This window comes from Solanum pennellii, chromosome 7 (genome assembly GCF_001406875.1).
Source record: "Solanum pennellii chromosome 7, SPENNV200".
Classification (NCBI taxonomy): Eukaryota; Viridiplantae; Streptophyta; class Magnoliopsida; order Solanales; family Solanaceae; genus Solanum; species Solanum pennellii.
This window is the reverse complement of record NC_028643.1, coordinates 71,844,583-71,870,876: the sequence shown is the minus strand read 5'-3', so window position 1 is coordinate 71,870,876 and position 26,294 is coordinate 71,844,583. Positions and strand designations below refer to the sequence as shown.

Genomic DNA, 26,294 nt, shown 5'->3' with positions numbered 1-26,294 from the left:
AGGAATTTGGGTGGGTGGGTGGGCAGGCAGGCAGTAAGGAGCTATGCACTGGCCCGGCCTCTCTAAGTGTCCGTTCAGAGGATCAGGAAACAGTTTAGTACTCAAAAATGACGATACAATCTGCAGCAAGATGGCAGGAGGTAAAATGATGATTTCCGGAAAAGAAGATTGTAACACAAATAATTCCTCGACAACCAGAAGCGCTAGACAAGTTGTTTTCTTATGCTTCTGGGACTCTTCTTTATTGCACTATGTCCATGTTGGTTGTTGCTCTTGAATTATTCCAATGTTCATTATGTTACCTTCTTTAGCTCTTGACTTTACATTTTCATTTTATTACCTTAATTGCTAATCGTCACACCCACCCACCTCCAAAAAGGGGAGGAAAGGAATGGAAAAAAGGAACAATATGAGGCTCGAGTAAGATTGACGGTTAATTGGTTTGGATATGTCCAATACCAAACAGTAGAAAACTAGCTAAGATGTCTGCATATATTTTCTACAATTTTCCTCTTTCAGAGAGACTAACTTGATTGGGCCAAGATGGCCGTGATAAAAACAACATACCCAGTATGGTCCCACAAGTGGTGTTTGGGAGGGTTTGATATACACAGACCTTACTACTACCTTTGTGAGGTAGAGAGGTTGTTTCCGATACAACCTTGGCTCAAGAAAATCATTTTTCAGAACAAATTTGAAAGAAATGTAAAGAGTAAAAGAAATATATGAAAAGAAAAGAATCGACAGTAAAAATGTAAACGTTAAGATACCAAAGTAAGAGAAACAAGGTACCCATGATACCAAGGTGGAGAAAAGAAAACAGAATGATGAACTTAACATTGCAGATCTGTAGTGGTAGATTAGAGTTCCAACTTTTCTTGAGAAGCTGAACATAGAGTACCAACTTCCAAGCATACACCAACAACAACATACCCATCCCACAAGTAAGATCTGGGGAGGGTGGAGAACGCAAACCTTACCCCTACCTTTCTGGGGTAGAGAGGTTATTTCTGATAGGCTTTCGGCTCAAAAGAAAAAGTTTTCAAAGCGAGGTTGTAAGAAAATATGACAGCAAGCTATCAAGATACAATGCAAATGAAGCCACACATATTAATACCACAGAAAGAAGAAAATTTAACACTGCTAATAAGGATAGGAGGCTAGCCCCCTACCACTCTCACATAAAGTGGGACCACACTCCGCTACCTCCTAATCTTTTACCCTCATTTTCAACCTCTACACTTTGCTATTAGGTTCATATCCTCACTAAGCTGAAATAGTATCATGTCTTGTCTGAGTTCTTCTCTGGCCTACTCTAATTTCCGCCAACCTCAAGCTCACATTAATTTCTCAAATCATTTCCAACAAACATAAAAGTTCCAAAAGTTACAATCTTTCATCCTAGGGGTGATATCAATACAACTTAACTTATTCAGATAAACTAGAGCTTTCCAATGAACCCGGGGGAAAGAGCAAAGAATAGCAAAAGACACAACTATTTAGCCTACCACCCAGAATGCATCTGTTTCAACTTTTCATCTCATAATGTTACTAAATTCCATGTAATTAAATCCAATTCGACTGATTTATGCAACATCAACCCCAAAACAAGACAATTTGAAGCTAGCACAAACATGCAAGACAAAATAGCATTTAGCCCCAAAATAATAAACAATAAGCAAATTAAATTACCATTGCAGTGAGAGTGGAAACACCATACATCAAGGAGGTAGTTTTAATCCAAGATTTTCCAGCTGCAATGGCATAAAGACTAAGGATGGAAAGGGGCCAAGCAAAGAGGAGCTCTAACCAGATTAAGCCAACAAAGAAATGGGGTTTCTCAGAAACCAAATAATCACCATATTGTTGAGTGTACCAGCTCTTTAGGTCAACCAATACAGGAGGAAATATATGTTTAGGAAGGGCAACTTGGCCATCAAAGAGTGGTGCAACAATGGCGATTAACAAGAAGTAAACGAAAAGAAGCAAGTCCAATAGCTTAAAAAAAGCACCCATTTTGGTCTTCGTCTCTTTGAATCAATAGAGGCAGTCACCTAACAGTTCAGCAAATTTTGAAAATTATGTGTTTTTTTGTTAGAGATGTCGCCCACTAGTTCACTACCATGAAAAGGGGATCTGAATGAATGAAGATCCATAAACATTTCTTTTGTCTAATAATGTCTCAGTTTTCCTATTAACGCCTACCACTTTGTTTGCACATGGTTCTTTGTTTGTACATGGTTAATTATATATTATAGAGAAAACTATTCTTAAATCTGCTCAAAATTACAGAGACCCATTTATAATATATTAACTTTTTATTATTTTTAAATTTATTTTATAAGTAATTTTTTATATTTTTTATCCTATGTGACATTAGCTTTAAAAAGAAAATCAATCCGCGTTAGCCTTACAAGATAGTGTCACATAAATCGAAAAGGGTAGAAAACTGTTAATAAAATAAGTTCAGGGTAATATGACCTTAATATAGTATAAGTGTGTCTTTGAAATTTCGGGCATAGATTGAGGGATACTTATGCATTATCCCTATATTATATTATATTCTGTTATATATTGTATAATAGATTATATGATTTTTCTGGATATTTGTATATATAAATCTTTAATTGTTATCTAATGGATTTAGTTAACTAGTGATACACTATCACAACAAAGCAATATGGTATACTCCTTCGATACTGTTCAGAAAAGACAAATACAATTCATTCAATTCGAATATTGTCTTTTATCCTCCCTATTCATTCTACATCATAAAGACAATACAATACGTAACAACCATTCAAATAAGTTGCCCCCACAAAAAGTTACACTCTGATAAGACGAAAGTATCAAATCTTATTAGGTTTTATGTCAAAATGGATGAGTAAATTGAAATTGAATAATTTAAAATAGATTGAATTAATATTATATTGAGTTGAAATGAATAAAGTTAAAACATGCTAAGAATAAGTTGATTGATAATTATTGATCATTAAACATTATACTCTCATAATGTTGTGCTGATTACCATATAAATGCAAATATATTGTCGAAGTCGTGATTTTTTGTGTCTAGAAATACACATTTTTTCTTGTGTTATCCTTGTATAAAATTCCTTGCAGATGGACCTGAAAAATACATTATTATCATTGTTCTAGAGGTTAATCTGTTTCAGAGGGAGTTTTAGTAGAGCTGTTCAAAATTGATAATTTCATTGAAGAAAAGTTATTGATTTATCATTATCGAGTTATTAGTTTAGCGGTTTTGATTTTTTTTTTGTTATCGGGATTGATTCTTAACGGTTTGAAGTTTTTTCTTAATGGGTTAACAACCAATAACTCGATAGTAAATTAAATAATTATATTTATATCATTTTGTATATAAAATTCCTGATTTAGAGTTTGATTTTCCATTTTTATTTCTGATTGTCTCAAACACTTATTATTTTACAATGTAAAAGTATTTGATTTTGAGCAAGATGCATGCTTTATTTGGTTTGTCACCTCATTTCTAAGTTTTTTTCAATTTTTTTTTATTAAATCTTAATCGTTAAATCAATAACGATCAAAAACCGAGAAATCAATAATCGATAAGCTAATATCTCAATAATTCTATAATGATTTAACATCAAATACAATCGTATAAACTTCAAATCAAACCAATAGAACACATTTAACCCACAATAATGAAGAAGTAAGGACCAAGGTCAAAAAAGTCTTTTGATAATTTATTAAAGTGCTTAACCCCAAATCTCTTCTATTTACACGCACATACTCGAGAAGTGTAGTATTTCAATCCTCCTTGGACTCTGAAGATTTGCTTACAATTTAAGGTATGCTTTTTGCTCTAATCTTCTTCTCGACTTTAAACCTAAATTGATTTTTTTTGGTTGAAGAAGCTTTTCTCGGTTGTTATTGATGTCGTCGTCGTCGTCTTCAGTATTGTGATATACTTGTTTTCATGTTCCGCATCTCAGCTTCTTCATGTCTCTACGGATGTAGAGTGCTGAATTAATTTTTAATATTTTCTGTTAGATTGATTATATAGTTACTGTAATTTGTACAAATTCGATAAATTGAAATAGGTTAGCTGAGTTCTGCTTTGTGAAGATTAGACGACGATTACACTTTATCTTTCCTTATGCAAAAGACTCTAGCCAATTCGCAGACCTTTGAGCATGACTATGATTTGAGTTCTGTAAAACCAATGTACAAAAGGTCACTCTCCAATATAATGCTACTGATTTGTGAATTTGTGGATATCAATATCAAAACCTCCTAAAATCAATTAACACTATCTCATTTATAACATCTATCAGTATCAGAAGTCTAGAGTCACATCACCAAAAACTTTCAACCTGACTATGCTTCTATTGAATTTTTTGGATTTGTATAGTCTTTTACTTCTTGATGGTATTACGAGAACTATCTTGGACTGAAAATGACAAAGTTTAGAAAGGGGGAGATGAAAAAAGGGGAAACTACAATGTCTCAAGTCTCAACATGTTTTGGAAGATGTATGTTTAAATTCCTTCATGCACTTCACATTTTTCTCCCTAGTATACATGTGAAATTGCAAGCTTAGTTGATTACTTCTTTTAGCTGATAAGTATTGCCTTTTGGTATATGAATATACATCAATTCTGAACCATCTTAGGGGTTGAAATATATGCTTAGTTTCGTGGTTTTTGTTTCCGTGTCTCTGTATGTATCAAGATACATATTGATGTGCAATTATTTAAGGAGAATATTGAACACTTGATGGACTAAAAGAAAGATGGAAGTATAGAAAGGAACTGATGCTTATAATATATGACCAAACATAGTTAAAAATATCTAGATCAAACTGGAACCTTGTATTAAGACTACAATTTTGTAAGAACAATATTATGTTAATATGAAAACTGTTCTTAATGTTGTTTTCCAGTAATACGTCTGTTCAAATCTCTTTTAGACATACCAAAATCCAGCTAAAGAATAGAAGAAGACTTAGAGTTGTTGATTAGTTATATAATTGGTGAAAACTTTTGGACTTGGAGCATGTTTGGGATCGACATTTTTAAAGTGCTTTTAAGCCTATAATAGTTTTAATTCACTTTTGTAGTGTATTTGTAAGATAGGATAGGGCTTTTAAGCAAATTCTTCCAAGCATGCTCTTAGTTTAAGTTCCAAGCCAGTATGTTGAAAAGAGTGTATTTTATTTATCCCACAACTAGAGTAGTTTTTTGAATAGATACTTTATTTTCTTAATGCTGTGTGGAAGCTAAATGAAGAATGTAAGCATATTGAATTTTAGAAAATTGAAGTAAATATGTTAAGAAACATGAATTATGAAACTTTTTAGAAAATACTTACAAATATAATTAACATTTGAAAGTAAGAAGTATTTATAAAATTTGTATAAATGTATTGTCAGTTTGATTTGATTCTTCTAGGTTAACATCAAACCAAATCAACGATGATTAAAAAAAATTTGACATCAAACTAAAACTAAGTATGCGTTTGCCATGCGATATCATATCACGATATGGTATCATGAGATGGAATCAACATTTGGACAACGCTGGTTCCATTTCATGATGTGATTCCATATTTTTCAAAAATCATGATATGGAATCATATGGAATACCATATCATGATTTGAGTTATTTTAATACAAAAATTGATTCACGAGTTTATATTTTGTTAAAACAACCCCACATATCACTAACCATTTATTTCACATGTAAATAAAATTTATAATCATATCATTACTTTTTAAAATTTCTTATTCTCACCGACATAAAATTTATTATTCTCACTAACATATAGTCACTTTAACTCACATTTCACGATTGTAGTAATAAATCCTTTAAGAGCACGTGAAAGGTGTTTCATTTTTACTCAAATATATTGATGAAACAATTACTTAAGTGAATAACAAATAACTTTGTAATAATTTATTTTATGATTTTATGATTTTTTTGTTTATTTAGTAATATTGAATAAATAATTGGGGCTTTTTAAATAGTTTTAGAACTTATAGGATTTTTATGTTTTTGAGAGAGCATACAACACCAAAATTTCATATCGCATGTCCAAACAAAGCTTCAATTTCATCTCGATTCCATATCATGATACTATATCGCATGGCGAAACGGGCCCTAACTGAAATCACTAATGTTTTCTCTTCTCAATTTGATTTAAATTATTGATTTGATGCAGTTTGTCGGTTTTATCTGAATCCCTACTTTAGAACAAAAATTAGAAAATATTTTCCTTCTATTTGATAGACCCGATTTCGACCCGATTTAAGAGGGAGGAGAAAACACAAGTGTTGTATTATCAAGGTTGGGCGAAAGGACATCAGACAGTAGAGAAGGAAGATGAGTTCTCCAGTACCCAGAAGAGAGAGTCCATGGGGTTTGCCAGAAGGTGATAACAGAGAACCTAAGGCTCATAGATGCAACGACCGTGTTGAGGATGTTGTTCAGGTCAGAATTTTATCTGCACTTTTATTTAAAATTATTGGTCTGAGTTCCTGTTCCATTTCTTAGATAGTCAGATCAATATTGATTCGTGAAATTTTGTAGCCATTCTGGTGGATATTAGTATTTCAGACTAATTGAGTACTTCATCCGTCCCAATTTAACTTTAAACTTGACTGCAAACATTTTTCTTAAATTCTGTTTCTAGTTAAACTAAGACACTTAAATTGGGACGGAGGGAGTAATTTGCTTGCCTTTTTTAGATTCTTAAAGCACTCATATTATTAACTTGGATGTGTGGTAAGCCTGGAGATCGAACTCTGAAATTTGTTTCGGCCTATATTATCATTACTAAAAATGAGAGAAAAAGCTGATGTGGGATTTCAAAGGTGGAGGAGTAACATGACTTGGGTATTCCAGCGTTAGGGTGGACCTAGTTCTAATGTCGAGAAAATGAACTTTGAACCTTAATATATAGCTCAAGTATCATATGGGAAGACTACAATCCATACACTTACCAAGTTTGGGATTCTAAACAGTAATCGACATGATGTGCTAAAAGATGGGGCCAACTAAGGACCATTTAGCTTCAGAACTAGTCTACAAGCAGGTACATGAAGAGTAACAATGTTTTCGTTGGGACACTGGATATTTTTGTGGTTTTAAAAGTAGAGTGTTTCTGGGCTTCAGCCACCTCTATGGGAATATGATGATTCAGAGGGTTTCAGAACTTTTTGTGTTATTCTGCATCTTCTTGAGGCCAGAAATTTTTCTTACTCCTTTGATTTCAAGTTGTTTGAGTTGTTTCCCTTTTTAGTGAGTTTAAAGAATGTATGTTTTCTTATTTGACGACTCTTTGTTCCAACACTCTGCTCGGCATATTAAGGCCACAAGATTAAAAGGCATTATGATACATTAAACATATCTTTAGTTAAGACTACAAGATTCAAAAGTCTTCTAGCTAATGATAAACATAGAGGAGGAACATCACAATTGTTAAATACTACGACTAATAATAAGCGTAGAGGAGGCTGACCCCCTGCCTCTCCCACCCAAAGTGTGACCAAACTCGGTTACCTACTAACCTTCTAGCCTAATTCTTAGGCCTTGGCCTCCACCCCTTCCTATCTCAGCTCTAGTCCTCAGAAAGTTGAAGTTGTGTCAGGTCATGTCTAATCAGCTTCCCCCAGTTCTTCTTCGGCCTACTTCTACCTCTTTCAACTCCTGTTACAACCAACCTCTCACACCTCCTTACTCGCCCATTCACCTACCTCCTCTTCACATGCCCGAGCCATCTCAGTCTTGCTCTCCTCAACTTGTGTGCTAGGATTCAGAACTTCCTTCATGTGAAACACCAGCATAGTGATATGGAGTTTCAAACTTCTATACCAAATTCTTAAGCTACCTGTAGGTGAAACTCCTACAATATCATGGAGTCCGATCTTTTACAAGAGAAATTGGAGTTTTGCCATTTAAACTGACTTTTGTGTTGCCGCTGCCTTCATCCTATGGTTTCAACTTATCCTGTTTCTTCTGACACAATTCTTTCAGTTTCATCAAACAATATAAGAAATGAAAATCAAGAGAAATTCCATTGTGATGTTGAACTATGTATTAGAAATTTAGTTGTGGTGTACCTGCCTATACTGATATAATGATGCTTATACTCAAATAAATTGCTTCTTGTTAAGTTAATAGTTCTTTTCGAACACGCTGCTGGCATATTGATTCTGATTCATATTGGTCCGTAAAATAAGTTCCATGTTTTCACTTATGTGTCTTCAAATTAAATTGGTGTAGTAGGTGGTATGTAGTATATAGATCGAGAAGCTTAGTATATTGATCTCCTTTGTCAAAAAGATGATGTCATTCAATATATGCCAAGGCAAATTTGCAGTAGTTCATATATCGAGCATTAAAATGTCATTACTGTTCTGTAGTGGTCTGCAAAGTGGCTATTTGTCCATTTTTCCTCTATCTAGTGTTCGTAGGAAGAAGAGATGTTTGCAAATCCCTCGTCAAGGATGGGAATATCCTTTGATCTTTACCTGTTACCGGACCAGTCCATCCATTCATTGGTTACATTGTGCCCCTGGTTCCAGAATCAGATACTCAACCCTTTTGAATGTCTGAGTTCATCACTGACCATTTACATCTTTTAGTATAACGCAGCATAATGTTCAACACACGCATGTTATGTTTGTTTTTTCGTTTCTTTATCAGCTGACTAATTTATAATAGTATGCAGGCATGTTTTGAAGGCAATCCATTTAAAACGATACCGGGGCCTTTCAAGCTATTCTGGCGGTGCATGCGTTCTAAGCCTGGGTAAGCTTCAAGACTTCAATTATTATTCCGTAGATCAGCTGTGAAATAATTGACATTGAAATAATTATATGTCATCAAACACAGCCTTACAGCAAACCATCTTCTAATAGATATTACAGTCAAATAAAATGATTGATGAAAACATCTCTTGTTACAAGTTATGTATTGGCTTACATTTTCTTTTGATTTATCTATAAGAGGTATTGGAATAAAGTTGAACATCGATCTTAAACAATTAGTCTTTATAGAACACCAATAATTTGTTATTTTTATCTTAAAATACATACTCCTGAAGACTACTCATACATAATACAAATAGGTTACAAAATTTGGAGCCAACCCGAGTATCAAGTTTTGAAAATGATGAACTCGGTTGTTCGTTCTGAGCTTAGATTTGGAAGATTGAACAACTCAAACAGCAATGAACTTCAGTTTTGATATCTTTGAAATTAATGAAGATGAATTGTGTGGAAGGAAGATATATTTCGGGGGTTGGAGATTTGAAAGGGATAAACTTGAAGGAGAAATTGTAAGGTGAGCCCTGGGGAAAAATTACAGTAAACATTGAAGAATACTTTTAAGGGTATGTAAAATAGTTTTCAAATCCTTATAGCCCGAATATTAAATATTTCATGATTGAAACACATAAACAAACAGGAATCCTATATAAAAAAAAAAAACGAAGAAATACTATTTGGAGGAAGTGCCATATATGAAAGATCTCTTTATTGCTTTCAGTTTGTATAAGTTAATGTTCCTGTAGAGATAAAGAGTAGGCTTTTCTAACTTCCTATGCAACATGTTTGTGCAGGGAAGAGCCTACTGAGCCATTCTACTACTTGCAATTGGAACCTCCCAAGAGAGAAGTGCACCTTGAGTAGAGCTTCGTTTTTGTTAATTTCTAAACCTGTAATGAGGTTGTTTATGAATCTTGTCACTCTAGGTTGTGTTACTTGGCGACAACAATCTGCACTTCAGATGGTTGTTCATGGCACAAATTTCCCTTAATGAAGACTGGAAGTTCATGTTATTTTATTTCCTGTTTCTGAATAAGCACGAATATCTAATATGAAATGATGTTGATATAGATAGAATTTCGAGATACTATACTGCTCTGTTCATTTCGAAGTAATGGTACAATTGCGCAAGTGTTGGCCACAAATGTGGTAAAGTAGAATTGTGATTTTGTGCACTGCCTCTGTCCTTTTTTTTTTCTCTCTTCTTGTTGCGTTCATTTTGACCAATGCTTTGTTCCTGCTCGTTATATATTCAATGAGTACATGCCTGAAGTTCATAAAATTTTGTTCTTACTCCTGTTTTTATTACATTTTTAGTCACGTCTGCATCTTGAATTGATCAATGAGATACATACTAATTCGACAGGTGGGGTTTGGAGAAAATGGTGTGTATGCAGCTTTAACCCCATACCTTGAGAAGATAGAGACGGTGTTTCTGATAGTCCATCTCCGCTCAAGGAAAAGACGTAAAAAATCAAGTGTGTAAAGAAAATACAATAATAAAGAAGTCATGCTGAAAACAGTGGAGAAGAGAATCGTAGCAACAAATAATATGATAATTGAAGCCAAAGACAGAACAAGTAACACAAATCAAAAAATAAGATACTAAGAGAATAATAATTAAAAAAAATAACAATACAAATATGGGAACAAGATAGTGCTCGACTACCTATTAACCCAATCTTCATATCTAGGGTTTTGTCCTCAACTTAATCTTCAATCTCTATATTCTTTTATTCAGAGCTATGTTCTCGATAAGTTACACATGTCAACTTAATCCTCAACCTCCGTATCTTTTTATTGAAGGTCATATTCTCGATATGCCGTAAATTTGTCATGTCTTGTTTAGTCATCTCTCTTGATACTTCTTCAGCTTACCTTTTATCTCTCCTTATACCCACGACCCATCATAGTCAATCTCTCACACCTAGTCACCGGGGCATTTGTGCATCTTTCTCTTCTACAGCCCGAATACTTCCCAAAGTCCAAGTTACAGGTTTACTAGAAGTCAATGATGGGTTCTCCAATGGTGAGATTACGTTCCATTGTCCATGGTAAATTGAATAACTTGGCTGTAATGAACTTGAATATCTTGTTCACATTTATGTTGTATGTTGCACTTGAGAAAAATAGGGTTGCATTCAGTGCTTTTGCATATGCTCTTGCCTGTTCAAAGCATATTGGAAATACTGTAAATATCAGTTTTCCTTTCATGACCCAACCAATTATGGTTGGTCCAACTTCAGAACAATTAAAGATAATACAGTAGTAAAAGTATCTCTATTTATGTACCCAATAAATAGATGGTGGATTTAATTTGCTCAGACTATTAATTTTGATTCCTTTTCCATATAATTGAACCCTACTCTAATTAAAATTTTGAGCTTATGAGTTTTGGATGAAAAAAATAAAAATAAGATGTAAAAAGGTTAAAAATATCCTTAAATTATTCAAAATAGTTTATATTTATCCTTTTTCAGTTCAAAACTATCATTCCCGTTAAACTAGTAGGTAAAAAGTGTCTTTCTTATTAACGGAAGTTGTTAAATGTCATGTGGATGACACATTGCACACCAATAAGATTTCCTGCCACATAGACTAAAAGGAAAAAGGTCAAAAATACTCTTAAACTATCTGAAATGACTCATATTTACCCTTAAACTATATTTCAGCTCAAAGCTACCGTTTTCATCAAACTATTAAATCAAAAATGTCCTTCTTATTAACGAAAGTTCTTATTTGTCATGTTTCTGGATCAAAAGTGTCCTCTGATAAACGAAAATTGTTATACAGGAGTATCATGTTTCTAGTACGTACGGCTTAAACTCATGACTTATAAATGAAACGAAACTAAGAAGACGAGGATGATACCTGATTTGCAATGGTCCATTGCACATCTAATGGTAACTGCACAAAATCATCAAACTTTGTCCCAATCAATACTGGAATTGCCGTCTGAAAACCAACAAATTCAACTCAAATTAATTACTATACCATTGAAACATTTCATAATGAAGAAAGAAACAGAGAATAAAACATGATTTTTACCTGATTCCATTGTCGTGCTTGTTGATACCAACTAATTACACTGTCAATTTATCAGCAAAACAATTTTTAGAACTTCCTGTGATGAATTATTATAGATTTTTCATTCGAATAAATGTATACCTCTTCAGTGTACGTCGACTTGTGAGATCAAACATGAATAAAATTGCTACAGAGTCTTTACAAGCTGTTGAAATCTGAGTAGATGCAGAAACATCACCTGCATTATTATCATACCAATCCAGAACATTTAGTGAAATTCACGTTATTATTGATTCAGAATTCAAAATTTATCGAACTTTTAACTCATATAATACCTTGAACTTCCCATAATGTATATGAGATTCTTGCCCCTTTAACACACAAAATTTTATCCATTTGATTTAACCCTGTTGTTGAAGTACTCTCCTTTCCTACATACTTTGTCTTTAATCAACATACATTAGTAACACGAACAAAGAAAGAAAGAAAGACTTTTGAAACTGACAGACAAAGACTAACCAAGAAACTTGTCTTGCCAATTTGGTTATCACCCAATAAACATATCTTCAAGGCAACCAAATCCTCCAATGTGGCGGAAACCGCCCTGCCAGATCGCGAGGGGGTTGCGGTGGTGGTGATGGAAGAGGAATGGTGGTGGTGTGACAATTTTCTGTACTTAATGGACTTATAACCAATACAACAACCAACAATTTTGTTCCAAAATGACTTCACATACTTTTGAAGTGATGCTACTCTGCAAATTATTTTCCTCTTTTTGTTCAGCTTAAACATTCTTCTGTAGCAAAGCAGTATACACTTCCTCATGATTTGTGTTTGTTTATGGTTTTTGAATTGAATTTTGAGAAATAGCCTCAAAAGGAGCTTATACTAAGTTTAAGGACCATGAAAATAGTGAAATAAAGAGACTTTTCACACACTCACATATTATTTTATTTTTGGTCTATAAGTTATTTAATTAATTATTTTTTATGGGGTTTAGGGAAAATTGGATAACGGTTACCAGCGTTACATAGAAGAGTTGACTGTTTTTTTTTTTTAACAAAATACATAAACGTGTCTTTAAATTAGTTTCATCTGATATATTTATACACACTTAAATTTATATAAAATTGAACAAATAGTCACATTAATTCTACATGACATTGACAATTTTTGTCCTATATAACATCTTATATATATTATGTCACATAAAATATATGCGTGTTCCTAAAATTGAAGGTCATAAATATTAGCTTAAAAAATATATTTATTTTTGACGTATTTTTTCCTTTTTTGTGTGTGTACGAAGAGATGGTCAGATTATGTCCTGGTCTATATCTTCTTTTTGGATCGATGAAATGGTAAATTGGTACTTATTGGAATGAGGGAAATGTTTGTGGATCTACGATTTTTTTTTTCTTTTTCCCCATCGTTTGTGGATCTACTTGGTCACTACAAAAAAAAATAAAAAATTATCTGCATTTTTCTATGAATTATGAGATATATTTGTTTCATATTACAAAATTTAATTTGATTGATTTTTAGAGTTTTAAGTGAAACAAATTAAAATATTTAAAATTTATATGTTTGAAAATCATACGATGAGCGAATATATCTTAATATATCGGTTGAAATCCATATAGTTTGATTCTTCAAAAGTGAAATGTGATAAATAAAAATGGTCGAACGAATTATCATTGATGTAGTTTAACAACGAATTATTTATTCTCTTTTGTAAAGTAACGATGATAATTGTATGCACTTAAATTTGAAGGAAGATCTCTAAAATTTATAACCCTTTTAATTTTTTATTTATAAAAAATACATATTCATAGTATTATTTGATATGCATACATAATATAATTACATAAAAATAATAAGATAGATAATCTAGAGACCTCTCTCCAAGTTCGACCTCGAACTTGGTAACCAAGAAAATCTTTCTCATGTGTACGCATATTTCACCTACTCCTTAGGTTGAGAGGATGATAAAATATGATACCGTGTAAGATCTATATATTTTTTAGAAAAAAATATTCAAAATATAGTTAAACATAAGGTTTTTAAAAATTCTAATTAAATACATGTCTACATATAATATAATTTGATTCTCCTTGTGTCCACTTACGAAACCTAACGAAGAGACATTAAACTAATTTTATATTAATTAATCTATTGAAGATAAATTAGTTGGGTTTGAAATTGTCTGGCAATTTGACATTACATAATCTAACAGGTTTAGATAAGAAAAGAAAAAATTAATTTTAAAAATTGCATGTGAGTGGAATTGATTCGTTAAAACATCATTATATAAATTCATCTCCTTTTTTTTTGGTATACATATTTTGTTTAGTGCTTGTCATTTCTCTTTATTCTTTATGCCCATAATTCACTAATGAGGAATTTTATTATTATGATTCTAATGATGTACCATGTGCGTGCACACATGTTTATGTTTCGTGGGAAGCTCTACTTTTTAATATATAGTGTTTGTTTAATTATAAAATTGAGAAATAATGTAAGCTAGTAGGAGGACGAGTATAAGCAAATTAAATAATTAGATAAGTGAATAAAATAATGACAGTTTAAAAACTCCATAAAAACTTCTTGCAAGGTCTTTTACATTTTAGTTCGAGGTATTTTTATTTGATTTTATAGTCATACTAAATAAAATTGATTGAACATTAAATAGTCATGAAAATTAGTAAAATCACATTCATCAAGAAATTAATAAATAAAATTTATAGTTTATTTATTGAACTACTTCCATTTATTAGTATGTCTTTTGAAAATTAAATATTATTAGTTTACTACGAAGGTGGAGTATTATAAGGGAAAATTGGAAAAACATACTTAATTTTATACAATTTAAAAAAAAAAATTAAGATGACATTAAAATTTTGGGACGGAGAGAGTATTAGTTTAGGCGTAAAAAGTGCGTTTTTGACATTTCTTTTAAAAGAAATCTACAAACTCTTTTTTTGCCTCGTTTAAACTCCAAAAAAGATAGATAAGATGAGTTGCTCATATGATAAGTATCCTCCATCTCTAATCTTAAGATCGTTGATTTCTAGTCATTAAAATTTTGTATTACCAGAGGCCTGAGGCTTGAGTCCTCGAGTCGCCTTTGTTTTGGGAGCTTTTATAACATATAGAGGTTCAATTATATGTGATTAACTTGATCTAATTAATGGTTCAAACATATGTACTTCACCAATATTATGTTATAACTTAAATCAAATAATTGAACAAATTGGGTATGATATCTAATAGTATTAGCTGAACATGAGACAAACTGATCTAAATTTTAACAATTACTATCATTATATGACAATTAAGTACAAATGTTAACATTTTTTTTCCATCTATCTTCTCTCCTACTAGTATACAGAGACATTTTTTCCCCTTCTAACATACCTAGCCTTCTGTGTGTGAAAAATTGAAAATGAAGGTTATTCGATGAGGAATTACGTATGCATCATTTACATATTAACCATAGGTACATTGCACTGAGCAAGAACCAAGCAAGCCAACGAATGAATCGTTGATTCAAACAGGCGAGCTTGGTTGTGCATCTGAGCTCTGACCTTGATGTTTCTTGCTGTCAATACTCTTCCTCTTGAGTATATCCTTAATTTCACTTTCTCTTCTGTCAACAAAGGTCATCAAGTCCCTAAAGCTCACAGAGCGTAGTGTACGCCTACTAGGACGTACAGATTCAGGTTCACTGATCTCCTGGTCTTCTGGCTCGGGGTCATACCTCCGGAATTGACAGTATACCCTGTAGAAAAACGCGACAAGAGCAAGAAAACAAGCAACAGCACATATGAGAAATAGGCCCCAGAAGCTTTTGAGTGAAAGTTGAGAATCATCAGCTTGGTTGCTTTGTGAAGAGCAAACTTTTTTAGATAGCCATTTGTCATGGATCCTTTGGAGTTCGCCGTTTTCTGACAGTTGAAGGATTGCAGTTGATAAATCAACAGCCAGAGGAGAGTCCCTTTGAAATGCCTGATCATGGATAGTGAAGATCAGCTCGAAATAGATTGCTTGTGCATATACAACTACTACGATATCAACAAGCCTAGTGTAATCCCACAAGTAGGGTCTGGGGAGGGTAGAGTGTGCACAGACCTTACCCCTACCTTGGAAGGCAGAGAGGCTGTTTCCGATAGGCAACTTGATGTCTGTTGAGTAATGCTAAGGAAAAGATTAACTTACAAATCCCCATCCGCCTTTCGTGAACTCCTGTCCTACTGTCCTGAATACGCAATTGCTGTTGGATAAGAAGAGCTCAACATAAGGAAGCTCGTCCACAATGCCAGCAACGCCACCACCTTGTGGACCTTTCTCCAGGGCACTGGTATATTCATCTTCTGTTTTCAATATACGGAGTCGTGATTCTAAAACACCTAGCTCTTCAATGAGGTAGCTATAGGCAAATGAGCCATCCTGAACTCCAATTGGATCAGAACTAGCAATTAAACTGTCGATTCCTTGAATTCCTGATGACAGCTGCCTCACGGTCAGGATAGATGTCAAGCTAGCTGTATAGCTCGAATTGATGATTAGAACCACAAAGAGCCAAAAGATCAGCACTAAGCGTCCCAAGGTGCTCATTGTGTTTTCTCCTATTAGATCACACAAGGAACAGTGTCAGCTATGTTAGGACAAGCTTTCAGTCACAATATGGAAGATCTTTAAAAAACAAATCGAAGAGGATGTACTCACTGTGTGCGAAAAACATTGTTGAGAAACTAAACCTGAAAGAGAAAACCGAATCTTAGCACCAGTGTCAACTGTGTTATGATTGAATGCAAATGTTCTTAATAACAAATATCTCTATTTATCTCCAAAGCTGTTTCTTTAGACTTATAATTCAAATACATGAATTCACGATGCAACAAGAACTTGTTCCACATCAAGGCACTTCCTTCGAGAACATTCAGTGAAGCAAAGTTTCACATAAAGTATGCATTTGATTCTACAACAAGAGGTTATAAGATTGAGTTACTAACCAAAAAACTGTAACAAGTTGTTGCCTTGGCGAACCACGGAATTCAGGATTATGTCGATGCTCAAGAATCCAAACGACAGTTCCAACAAAGAGAAAGAAGACCCCAGTTACGCACCACATTTGGAGAGTAAATGGCTGAAGGAAAGCCCATGCACTGGATTTCAGCTCTTTGATAGGAGCAACTACGACGAGTCCAGACTCCATGTAAGGTTGTGTGAAGTCCACAATCCTTGTGCGGTTTGTAGTAATCGTGACATCTCCAACCGCTGCATCATATTTCTAAGATACAAAACGTATCCTTATATAAGTAACCATGAAAAGTGTTTCAGCATCACATCCAAAATTAATTAGTATTTCTATTGTGGTAACTAGTAAACAAACGTAAATTAAAGAAATATTAAGTCAGTCTGATCAAATTATATCATCATAATTAGTCAATGAAAAAATGGATAACACAATCAAGAACTCACATTTGCGACGACGTCATTCACCAAATTTTTGAAAGAGGGGTTTCTCTGGCCATCTCCATACAGAATATAGACGTGAGGAACGGCGTAAGGCAACAAATCTATGGCAGCCTCAAAAACATCAATGCAATATCCTTTTACCCCAGAAGGTCCTTTATCTTTATGCACAAACTCTTTAAAAGTAACACGGTAAGGCACGACAATTTGCAGAGGCTTTCCATTATGTGGGAACACCCATCCTCGAGGTTGAGTTACCATTTCTCCCGGCCATATGACATTGTATAGATGCTGGGTACTGGTTGAAGTGTTTGGAGGTTTTGAGTATAAAATCTCTGGAGTTACAACTGATAGACCAGAATAGTTTGACCAATAACCTACGGTGCGTGATCCTGTTCCACCAATGTTAAGAACATCATATGCTGGATGACCCAAATTTTTCTCAGAATCAAACTGAATCTGGCCACTTAGACCTGTGAAGTTCATGCCAATGAGTGTCTGGAACAATTTCTGTCCTTGGTCAAAAACTTGCATGGATGACAAATGCAGAGCACTCCCATTTGTATCACGTAGCCTGGGGTCATCAGAGAAGGTAATCTTTCCACCATCCTTGAAGTAAAGGTCGAGAGCTCGGGCAAGTAGCCAAATGGTATCGTAAGCATAGAGTGCATAAGAATTAAAACTTGAAGTTTCAACATTCTTAAAGTTTTTCCATCGCGATGCAAACTTCTTTTTCTGATCAGAATCTGCGGTGTGATGTCGAAGTGCTACAACACCCTGAATAAGATCCATAGTTTCTGGATTAACTGAATCTGAAGAATCCAAAAACGATGGAAGCCAATCAGTAGTGATCCAAACATAGCCACCAACCATCATTCCCAAATTCTTTGCCTTTGAAAAGATTGATAGCCCAGTATCAGGATTTACATGAACAACGAATACTCGTGCCTCCATAAGGTTCACACTGACTAACAAATCATCAATCTCACTACTATTTGCTCCGGGAGAAAAGGCTGCTTTATAAGTGAGCTTAGCACGCTTCTTGGCGAGAGCATCACCCAACACAGATATCCCATTTCTACCATTATCATCATCAACAAATATGGCTATAACCTCTTTCCATCCAAAATAATCAACCACATCAGCTATAGCATGCATTTGGAAGTGATCATTTGGAACAGTTCTAAGAAAATAAGAGTACTGCAGAGAGGATAGAGTAGGGTCCGTGGCAAAAGACAGAAGAGGGACCTGAAGTTCATTCATAACATGTGAAATCACATGTGCTATTCCCGATGATTGTGGACCGATTGCAGCAATTACTTCTTTCTCCATCAGCTGCAAAGCTACAAGGCAAGGATGCCTGTAAAATACAAGCAAGGGCAAAGAAAAAAAGAAAGAAATAGGCATTGGTACTAGTAAATAGTAGTACTAATTTAAATGTGACAGGAAGGTTCGCCTTAGTTGAGCTTTTAAACAAGATCTCTTGTCTGTGAAACACTAGTGCTACAAGACATTGAACTATTTGTGAATTCAAAAACAGGCCATGAACTAAAATTTGCTTCTTTATTTCTTTCGCTACCAGTCTAAACTCTAGCACGTCCCATTGAGTTTTCATATTAAGCTACAGCACACAGAAATTCAGACCTCACTTGTGGGATTACACTAGATATGTTGCTGTTGTTGCATACAGAAATTCTGATTAAATGAGCATGTCTTCATCTAAACTTAATGAATGCATATCAAATCAGTCAACTACGCCTCAATCACAATTTAATTTCGGTAGACTACATAACTTCTTTGTAGCCATTCCACTGCATTCAGATTCATTCTTCCAGTACAACTTAATTGAATGTATAAGGAGACACAATTATAAATAGCGAGCATAGGGTATAAGATGACGTAAAGATATGACACCTAGACCTAAGGATTGCTCTAGTCCATATAAGCAGATCAAAAGTTTCATAAAAGCAGACCATCAATCCATTCCCCAACTGACTCTAGCACAATCTTAACAGTGCCCAAACTACTGAGAATGAAGTATGGTACTTACACTTGATAATTTTCTTATAAAAAAAAGATCATAGTAGAGGAGAAAAATGTTTACCATCAACAGTGCCAACAAATCCACTGCAATTTGTATCCTGAAAAATGAGGTTCAACTTGGTTCCTCTGAGAATGCTATAATCTGAGTTAACATCATTTACAGCAGCTACAAAAGCTGGCTCAGCTGACCTTCCAATAACAGAATTAGCAGTAAACAAAGCTCCAACATTCACAACCTTAGGCCTAGAAAAGGAAGATAAAGGAGCAGTTGCATTTGTTGTGTTATTCCCAGTCCCTCCAAGTACAGCCAAAGGCACCCATATCCATGAAACCAACAACAGAAACACTCTCTTCCTCAAATAAGCCTCCATCCCAAAAACTGCCTACTTCACACAAAGACGGATCCAAAATTTTGAGTTTACGAGTTCTGAATTCTATATAAATAAATAATTTACAGACATTCAACAAATTTCTTTCTTACCACAAAACCTTAGCTAGAACTCTAGCTCCGCCTCTATCTCTTCAAAACATCACCAATATTTCTTCCAGAAACTTCTGCTAATCACCAAAACACAAAACATACAAGTCAGAGCCCAACATTTCAAGGTGTAGAAATTCAAGATTTTCAATAAGGGGTTCTAAAAATACCATCTTTTTAGTTTTTTTCAAGAAAATGGAATGTGTGCCCCACATCAAATTATACAGAAGACCCATGATGACAATTCATAAACATTTAAAAACACCAAACAAGAAAGAAATCAGAGATGACCCAAGAAAGAGTCAAAATAGGAAACTTCCTTACTGAAAAACTACATAGAAGAAAAAAAAAATGAACAACTTGCAAAAAATAGGACAAGATTTTTTTGAGTATCTTGTACAATCCCACTAAAAAAATAGAATCTTTTGTAGATGGATACATGATTGCCACATGTATTAATAAACTAAATATATATAATTAAAGAAGAACAAGTTGGATAAAATATGCCCATTTTTTCTTGATTAAGAGTGGTGTACAGAGATGATAGAGAATCTTGGTTGTTAGTGGCTGGTGATATTAACAAACTTAAATTTTACATAGCTACACTAAGTATGTGTTAAATTCAAAATCATAACTCAAACATAAACAATATGAAAATACACAAAAATTAAATTTGACTGCATTACTTACACTTCACAGTACAAACTCAAATAAGTAAGTAGTATGACCACTCAATTTAAATAACACACATGACTCTTTGTTTGTGTGTGGACAAAGTAACAATCACAGTAAGTAACAGGACAAATTCTGTAGCTAAACAAAAATACTTTTTGTTAATTTTATTTAGTAATAAATTATCGAATATTTAACAATAGATTAATCATAGTAAAATTTTGATCTATTTTTTCTGTCTCAATTTATATAACGATTCACTTTAGATTACGTCATCTAAATTGAAACCGTATCACGTAAATTGAGACGGAAGTATATTTTATTGGTGTGCATGTTTGATATGAGTGAAAGAGCATATTATTATTAGAAAAAGAGATCCTAATGAGAACAGTCTTGAAAGGTGAGGAAAGAATGATACTTTTCCTAGTTGTATAAATTTTCATATTAACTTTACAGCAACTGATTCTTCTGATTACTTTGTCTATGAACTGAGTTGAGTGTGCATCCAAATGTACGGCATCAGAGGCGGAGTCAAAGTTAAGAGTTTAGGCTTCTAAATTTTCTTTAGAATTGTCAATTGATTATATTAGAGGTTTATTAGTTAATATACATATATATTTTAATTAATTCTCTAGTACAGATACAGAATCTACGGAAAAGCTATTGGGTTTGTCCGAACCCATGAAAACCAGCTTCGCGTCGAGATGGTACAAGTGTTTCCACGTCATCAGATGAGTAGGATAAGAGCAACCTGTATCAGACATCAGGTGGGACCTACTAGTCAGAATTTTATGAAACACGTGGATTTTTTATGCATTAAACATGTCATTAAGATTAATTAACCTTGCTAGCTTAGAAAAGGCTATATATGGAAAAATCTTTAGGGAATCTAGCTAGATATAGTACATGCTTGCGGACTTGCCGTTACCGACATAAATTGTGGTACAATGGTCGAACTATTGCACCTTCAATTAGAGATTTTAAGTTTGAATTTAAGTTTTAAATATGAAAAAAATTATATTGAAAACGATATCTTTAAATGGATCTTGCAGTGCTCGATACTATAAAAAAAAAGTATAAATATATCATTATACTCTAATAATATAACAATAAGAGTGAATTATGATAAAATAATAAATATAAACGACTAAAAAATAAGGAATTTATTTTTAAATAAACGTTATGTAAAGTGAAGAAAGAATAATAATTTTTGAAAGGAGGGGGTGTGGTGACTTATATGGACCATATCCTAAAAATATCGAGTTATTATATTAATAATAATTATTTTTGCATTAATGTTCAATCAAATGTATTTGTCTATCATTGTCGTATATGAGTTTGGCCTAAATTAGTGTAGTCTTTTTCTGATTAAGATACAAAAGTCAACTGCGTATTAACTCGTTTAATAATATAATTAATAAATAAGTCTGCCGCCTTGGTTTGGCCATTAAAATTATTTACTTTTTTTTTTGGATTCGTTTTATTTTATTTAAAAATTCGTGTTTGACTTTTAAATTTGAAGTACAATTTTAAAACATTAAATCTTATTTTCACTTTTGCTACATTTTTCTTTTTAAATTTAACCCCTAATTTTATTTTATTTTTATAAAAGTATTTCGTTTAAAAAATGCTTCATATTTATTATTTTTTAGAAAAATGTGTTCAAACAATTAAGTATTATTTGCAAAAATGTCAACAAGCACTAATTCAATCTACTCTTTCCCCTCATTTAGACACATATACTCTTGATTTGAAAATGTATAATCACCATAAAATAATTGTTCATAGAATGTAAAAATAAAAAATACATTAAAAATAGCTAATTATTGTTGTTGTTATGTTATTTTTTTTATATCCATGGATTTTTATAACTAATTATAATCTGATGAATTGTAGTAGTTGATAATTGTGTTTTTATTGTTTTTATCTTAATGTCATATTATGATTTTTGTATAATATATTATATATAGCTAGTTCATTATGAAAATAATAATTTTATATTAAACTTATGAAAATTTTAAATGATCTTTAAAAGTTATAAATATAAATTATGTTTTATATTTTTTAATTATAAAAAGGTGAAATGTACTCTTAAAGACTGATATATACATGTTAAACCTGCAATTCAAACTTTATCCAAATCTATTTATAAAAAAATATTTAAAAATCTATTAACCAAATATACCAAAAGATATTATATATAAGTTTAAAACTCCGTACAAGCTTAAATTGGGTTTTGTCCGGAAGGAACTTGATGCTGGAAAATAAGTGAATTTAATTGGTTGGCCACTATAAATGGTCTCCCATTATTAAAATATAAGGAAAAATGACTTTAAAATTTTGAAATTATTATTCATCATTATTAAAAGTTGGGAGTAATAGTAATACTCTCAATTTTTAAATATAATTTTCAAAAATAGTTTATATATTTAGAAACTCTCGAGTAAATGTTCATAAATAGGAAAATTTTCCTTTTCAGAAAATTTACTGTCTAGATTTATTTACTTCTTTCGATTTAATTTATATAGTATCATATGATACAACACGCACACGTATATTTATATTTATTTATTTACTTTTGTCCTTCACTAAAAAAATAATGAAAACAAGAGATAAGTTTCTTTTCTCGTATATACTTAAATATATTTCTACTTTCGAGTGATTAAATAGGGAAATTATCCTCCTTATTAATTACTTATATCCGCTAGATTTTCTATTAAAATATATAAATGTCAAATTATGTGTTTCTAATTTATATTAGAAGTACTTGTTAAATCTTAAGGCTATACCTTTATAACTTTCAATCATTTTTGTAATTAAATATTTTTTTTCCACAAATTTTTGCAACAATTTTAATTCTCCAAAGCACTATTTTCATAACAAGGATTAGACTTTCTAGTAATATTTGGTGTCTCAATTATTCTCCATATAAGCAAACTCTATTTTTGGCGGGAGATATAACACTTTCTATTAAAAAAAAAATTGGCACTCAACTACTTTGAGTTGACATTGAAGTATTTTAAAATATGTTTATTGTATTTTATTTGGATATATTATATAATATAAGATTGATTATATTTTTTCAATGTGAATAACAAATATCACGCATTTAATAAGAGTTTGCCAAGATGCATGGACAAATTAAGTATTCTAGGAAGCACGTAGGCACGATTTTGTTCGTTCACTAGACCTGTCTCTCACGTTAAGACACTAAATAATCAATAATGTACTTCACCTAATTTTAATTTATATATATAAAAATATTTTAAGGCGTACATAAATTCATTTTACTTATATATTAAATTTGAATGACAAAATACTTTATTTATTCTTTATTCTGATTTGTTTATGGCAGAAAAATAGCAAAAGAAAAGTATAATTAGAAAATCTTTTGTTAGCTCAAGATCGTTAACTAAAATCGAAAGATTCAACTAGAAAAGAAGAGGAAAATTTTGGATATGAAAATTTCGTTACCAAGGAACACTTTTGAATTGCTAAATGACATGATTCTATATACTAAAAAATCTAGATTATTTCATCATTCTCTATAAATAATTAAATATTTAATTCTCTGGAATATCTACAAGAAATTTTTTAGTAACATTATCTTTTATTCTAGAATCTCTAGATATTTCTACAAGATATTTATCTGAACGACTATATTACATTATTTTAGAACCTTGACCAGAAACTAAGATATTTATTCTTTAAAAAAAAATATTTTAGATATTTATTTATGACTATTGGTTGGTACTTACTTGGTAGACATAATTAGATTGCAGTCGATTTAATGTTCTATGTCGTATAACTTAAAATATTTAAAATTATGTACCTTCATTTTGCCAGATTTTACTATATTAAAATAATTCATGTATCAGCCAATTTCCACGTTTATATAACTCTGAAGAATTATTACTCCTACCATTGAAGAAGAAACAAAATAAACAAGAAAAATAATTTATTAGCTAGGTAGGTTGATTTTAAAATACACAATTCATTCTATTGTGAAAATTTTAATAAGGATGACTTTTTGATTACGAATCTTGATTTGAATTATTTTATTATTTATATGAAATAAATAAAAACTTTGCTAATTTTTTTATAACACACTTTCCTCTCTGTCCAACAATAGTTGTCTACTATTGACTTGTGACACCTTTTAAGAACTATAAAGAAAAAGGTAATTTTATTGTATCACCCTTGAAATCATATCATATATAATATAATATAATATTACTAAAAGCATGAACAAAAAAATTGAAAGTTGAATTACGATTTTACCCCTTCTATAAATTAAATTGTTATAAGATATTTCAATATTTGATTATATAAATTTAATTATATGTTAGTGACTTTTAGACTTTCTAAGATTAATTCCTAATTAAATTTCTCATTTATTGATATTTATCATCTATAATCTATATGTATATAATAATTATTTAAAAAAAAAATTACCTAAATTTCTTTACTTCTCCTCTTCTTATAACTTTTTCCTTAACCTCTCTCATGAATAACATAATTTATGTGGATAAAGTATTATCCTTTATGATAAATAACGAAATTTAATAATTTAAAGGGTGCAAATCTACAAAATGGAGACACACATTGATAATGTCCTCTTGATTATTATTAAAGAATGACTCTAGCTTCACAAATTTAAATTCATTGATGCTTAATTACATGATAAGAACTTTAGTTGTTCTTTCTACATGATTTGCTAACTTTAATTTTTTTTCATATTCTTCATTTATTTATTATTATTTTCTAATTACTCTTTCAACTTTTATACTCTTAATATTCATAACTCTCATCTTTTCATATTCATAACCTCCAAATATTTAAACTAAAACTTTAAGATATCTTTTGATATTCCTTTCAATTCTATTTATATAAATTCAACTTCTTTATCTCATGAAACCCTACCAAGATTATTAGGCTATTATTTTTATTCTATAGTAAAAGTAGCTCTTGAATTTTGATAGGATATGAAAGGAGTCAATAAGAACTCAAAGAGTTATATACTAATTTTGTACTTATTTTTTCATCTATATATACACCAATCTTATAAGAATAATGTCTATATTGTATTTTTTTCGTAAATATTCTGTTTCTTTTTGTCTTTTTTTCTCTCTGTTAGACTTCTTAATTTAGTTTTCTATGAATGTTTCATTGCCGTAAGTCTTAATTCTTATTTTGCAATTGTTACATTTTATTATTCATTACAATTTACATATATTTTAGTCATTCTAACGTATCTATAAAAATTCACATGAAACATACGTGTGAAGCACGTGCTCAGAAACTAGTATTATTATTAGTGGGAAGCTCCTAATTTAAAAGTTGAATTACTATTTTGCCCTTATTTTATTCCTAAATTAAATTAAATATTAATATATAATTAATTTAATATTAAATAATCATATTTAAATACATGCATCTAGACACAATGGTTTAAATTCTAATAATTTACATACTAAGTAATAATTATATTATATTATACTAAATACTAAAAATAAGAAGGTGTAAAGTCAAACTTTGTAAGACAAAAATATTTTATAGAAAATTGTTAGAAATTATTTCTTAGGAAATTGTTAGGAATTACTTTTTTTAAAAAAATAAAAATTATCTATTCTTTCTCTATAATTAATGTGGTTAAATAATTAAATTTGTTATGCTCTATCTTTAGTTAGTATAATTAAATGTATTGAACTATTAGTAAAAACAATCACCTTTCCTCTACCCCATGTCTAAGATCACTTAACTTATATATATATATATATATATA

General features: G+C 31.6%; 4 protein-coding genes and 1 pseudogene across 11 annotated transcripts in view; 2 read left to right on the top strand and 3 right to left on the bottom strand.

The window, feature by feature from the left end:
* LOC107026125 (sigma intracellular receptor 2-like) overlaps positions 1–2,216 on the bottom strand; it is a 3,823-nt gene extending 1,607 nt beyond the window's left edge. Inside the window, exon 1 of the mRNA XM_015226982.1 lies at positions 1,693–2,216. Coding sequence (XP_015082468.1) covers positions 1,693–2,016 — 324 coding nt within the window. The 5' untranslated portion in view covers positions 2,017–2,216. The remainder of the gene's footprint in view (positions 1–1,692) is intronic.
* A 1,490-nt stretch (positions 2,217–3,706) lies between these two features.
* Positions 3,707–9,985, top strand: LOC107024275. 2 transcript variants are annotated; one of them, XM_015225225.2, is made up of 4 exons: positions 3,707–3,832; positions 6,272–6,472; positions 8,715–8,794; positions 9,606–9,985. In XM_015225225.2, exons 2-4 carry the CDS (start codon positions 6,365–6,367, stop codon positions 9,673–9,675), a joined length of 258 nt encoding a protein of 85 aa, XP_015080711.1. In that variant the 5' UTR covers positions 3,707–3,832; positions 6,272–6,364; the 3' UTR covers positions 9,676–9,985. The 2 variants fall into 2 exon arrangements, with proteins under 2 accessions (XP_015080711.1, XP_015080710.1); XM_015225224.2 differs by having other exon boundaries at positions 6,204–6,472.
* On the top strand, positions 8,448–8,542 carry LOC114078118 (annotated as a pseudogene).
* A 364-nt stretch (positions 9,986–10,349) lies between the features above and the next one.
* Positions 10,350–12,720, bottom strand: LOC107025567 (septum-promoting GTP-binding protein 1). Its single transcript, XM_015226347.2, has 6 exons — positions 12,358–12,720; positions 12,174–12,282; positions 11,980–12,076; positions 11,860–11,899; positions 11,683–11,766; positions 10,350–10,977 (listed from the first exon to the last, which is right to left on the bottom strand). Exons 1-6 carry the CDS (start codon positions 12,661–12,663, stop codon positions 10,813–10,815), a joined length of 801 nt encoding a protein of 266 aa, XP_015081833.1. The 5' UTR covers positions 12,664–12,720; the 3' UTR covers positions 10,350–10,812.
* A 2,404-nt stretch (positions 12,721–15,124) lies between these two features.
* LOC107026176 (glutamate receptor 3.4-like) lies at positions 15,125–20,428 on the bottom strand. 7 transcript variants are annotated; one of them, XM_015227049.2, is made up of 8 exons: positions 20,008–20,428; positions 19,841–19,917; positions 19,421–19,745; positions 17,323–18,659; positions 16,854–17,131; positions 16,567–16,598; positions 16,057–16,466; positions 15,125–15,846 (listed from the first exon to the last, which is right to left on the bottom strand). In XM_015227049.2, the coding sequence occupies exons 3-8, from the start codon at positions 19,728–19,730 to the stop codon at positions 15,388–15,390; spliced, it is 2,826 nt and encodes a 941-aa protein (XP_015082535.1). In that variant the 5' UTR covers positions 19,731–19,745; positions 19,841–19,917; positions 20,008–20,428; the 3' UTR covers positions 15,125–15,387. The 7 variants fall into 7 exon arrangements, with proteins under 7 accessions (XP_015082535.1, XP_015082536.1, XP_015082534.1 ...); XM_015227050.2 differs by having other exon boundaries at positions 19,421–19,742; XM_015227048.2 differs by having other exon boundaries at positions 19,841–19,914.
* Between the last annotated feature and the right edge of the window lie 5,866 nt (positions 20,429–26,294).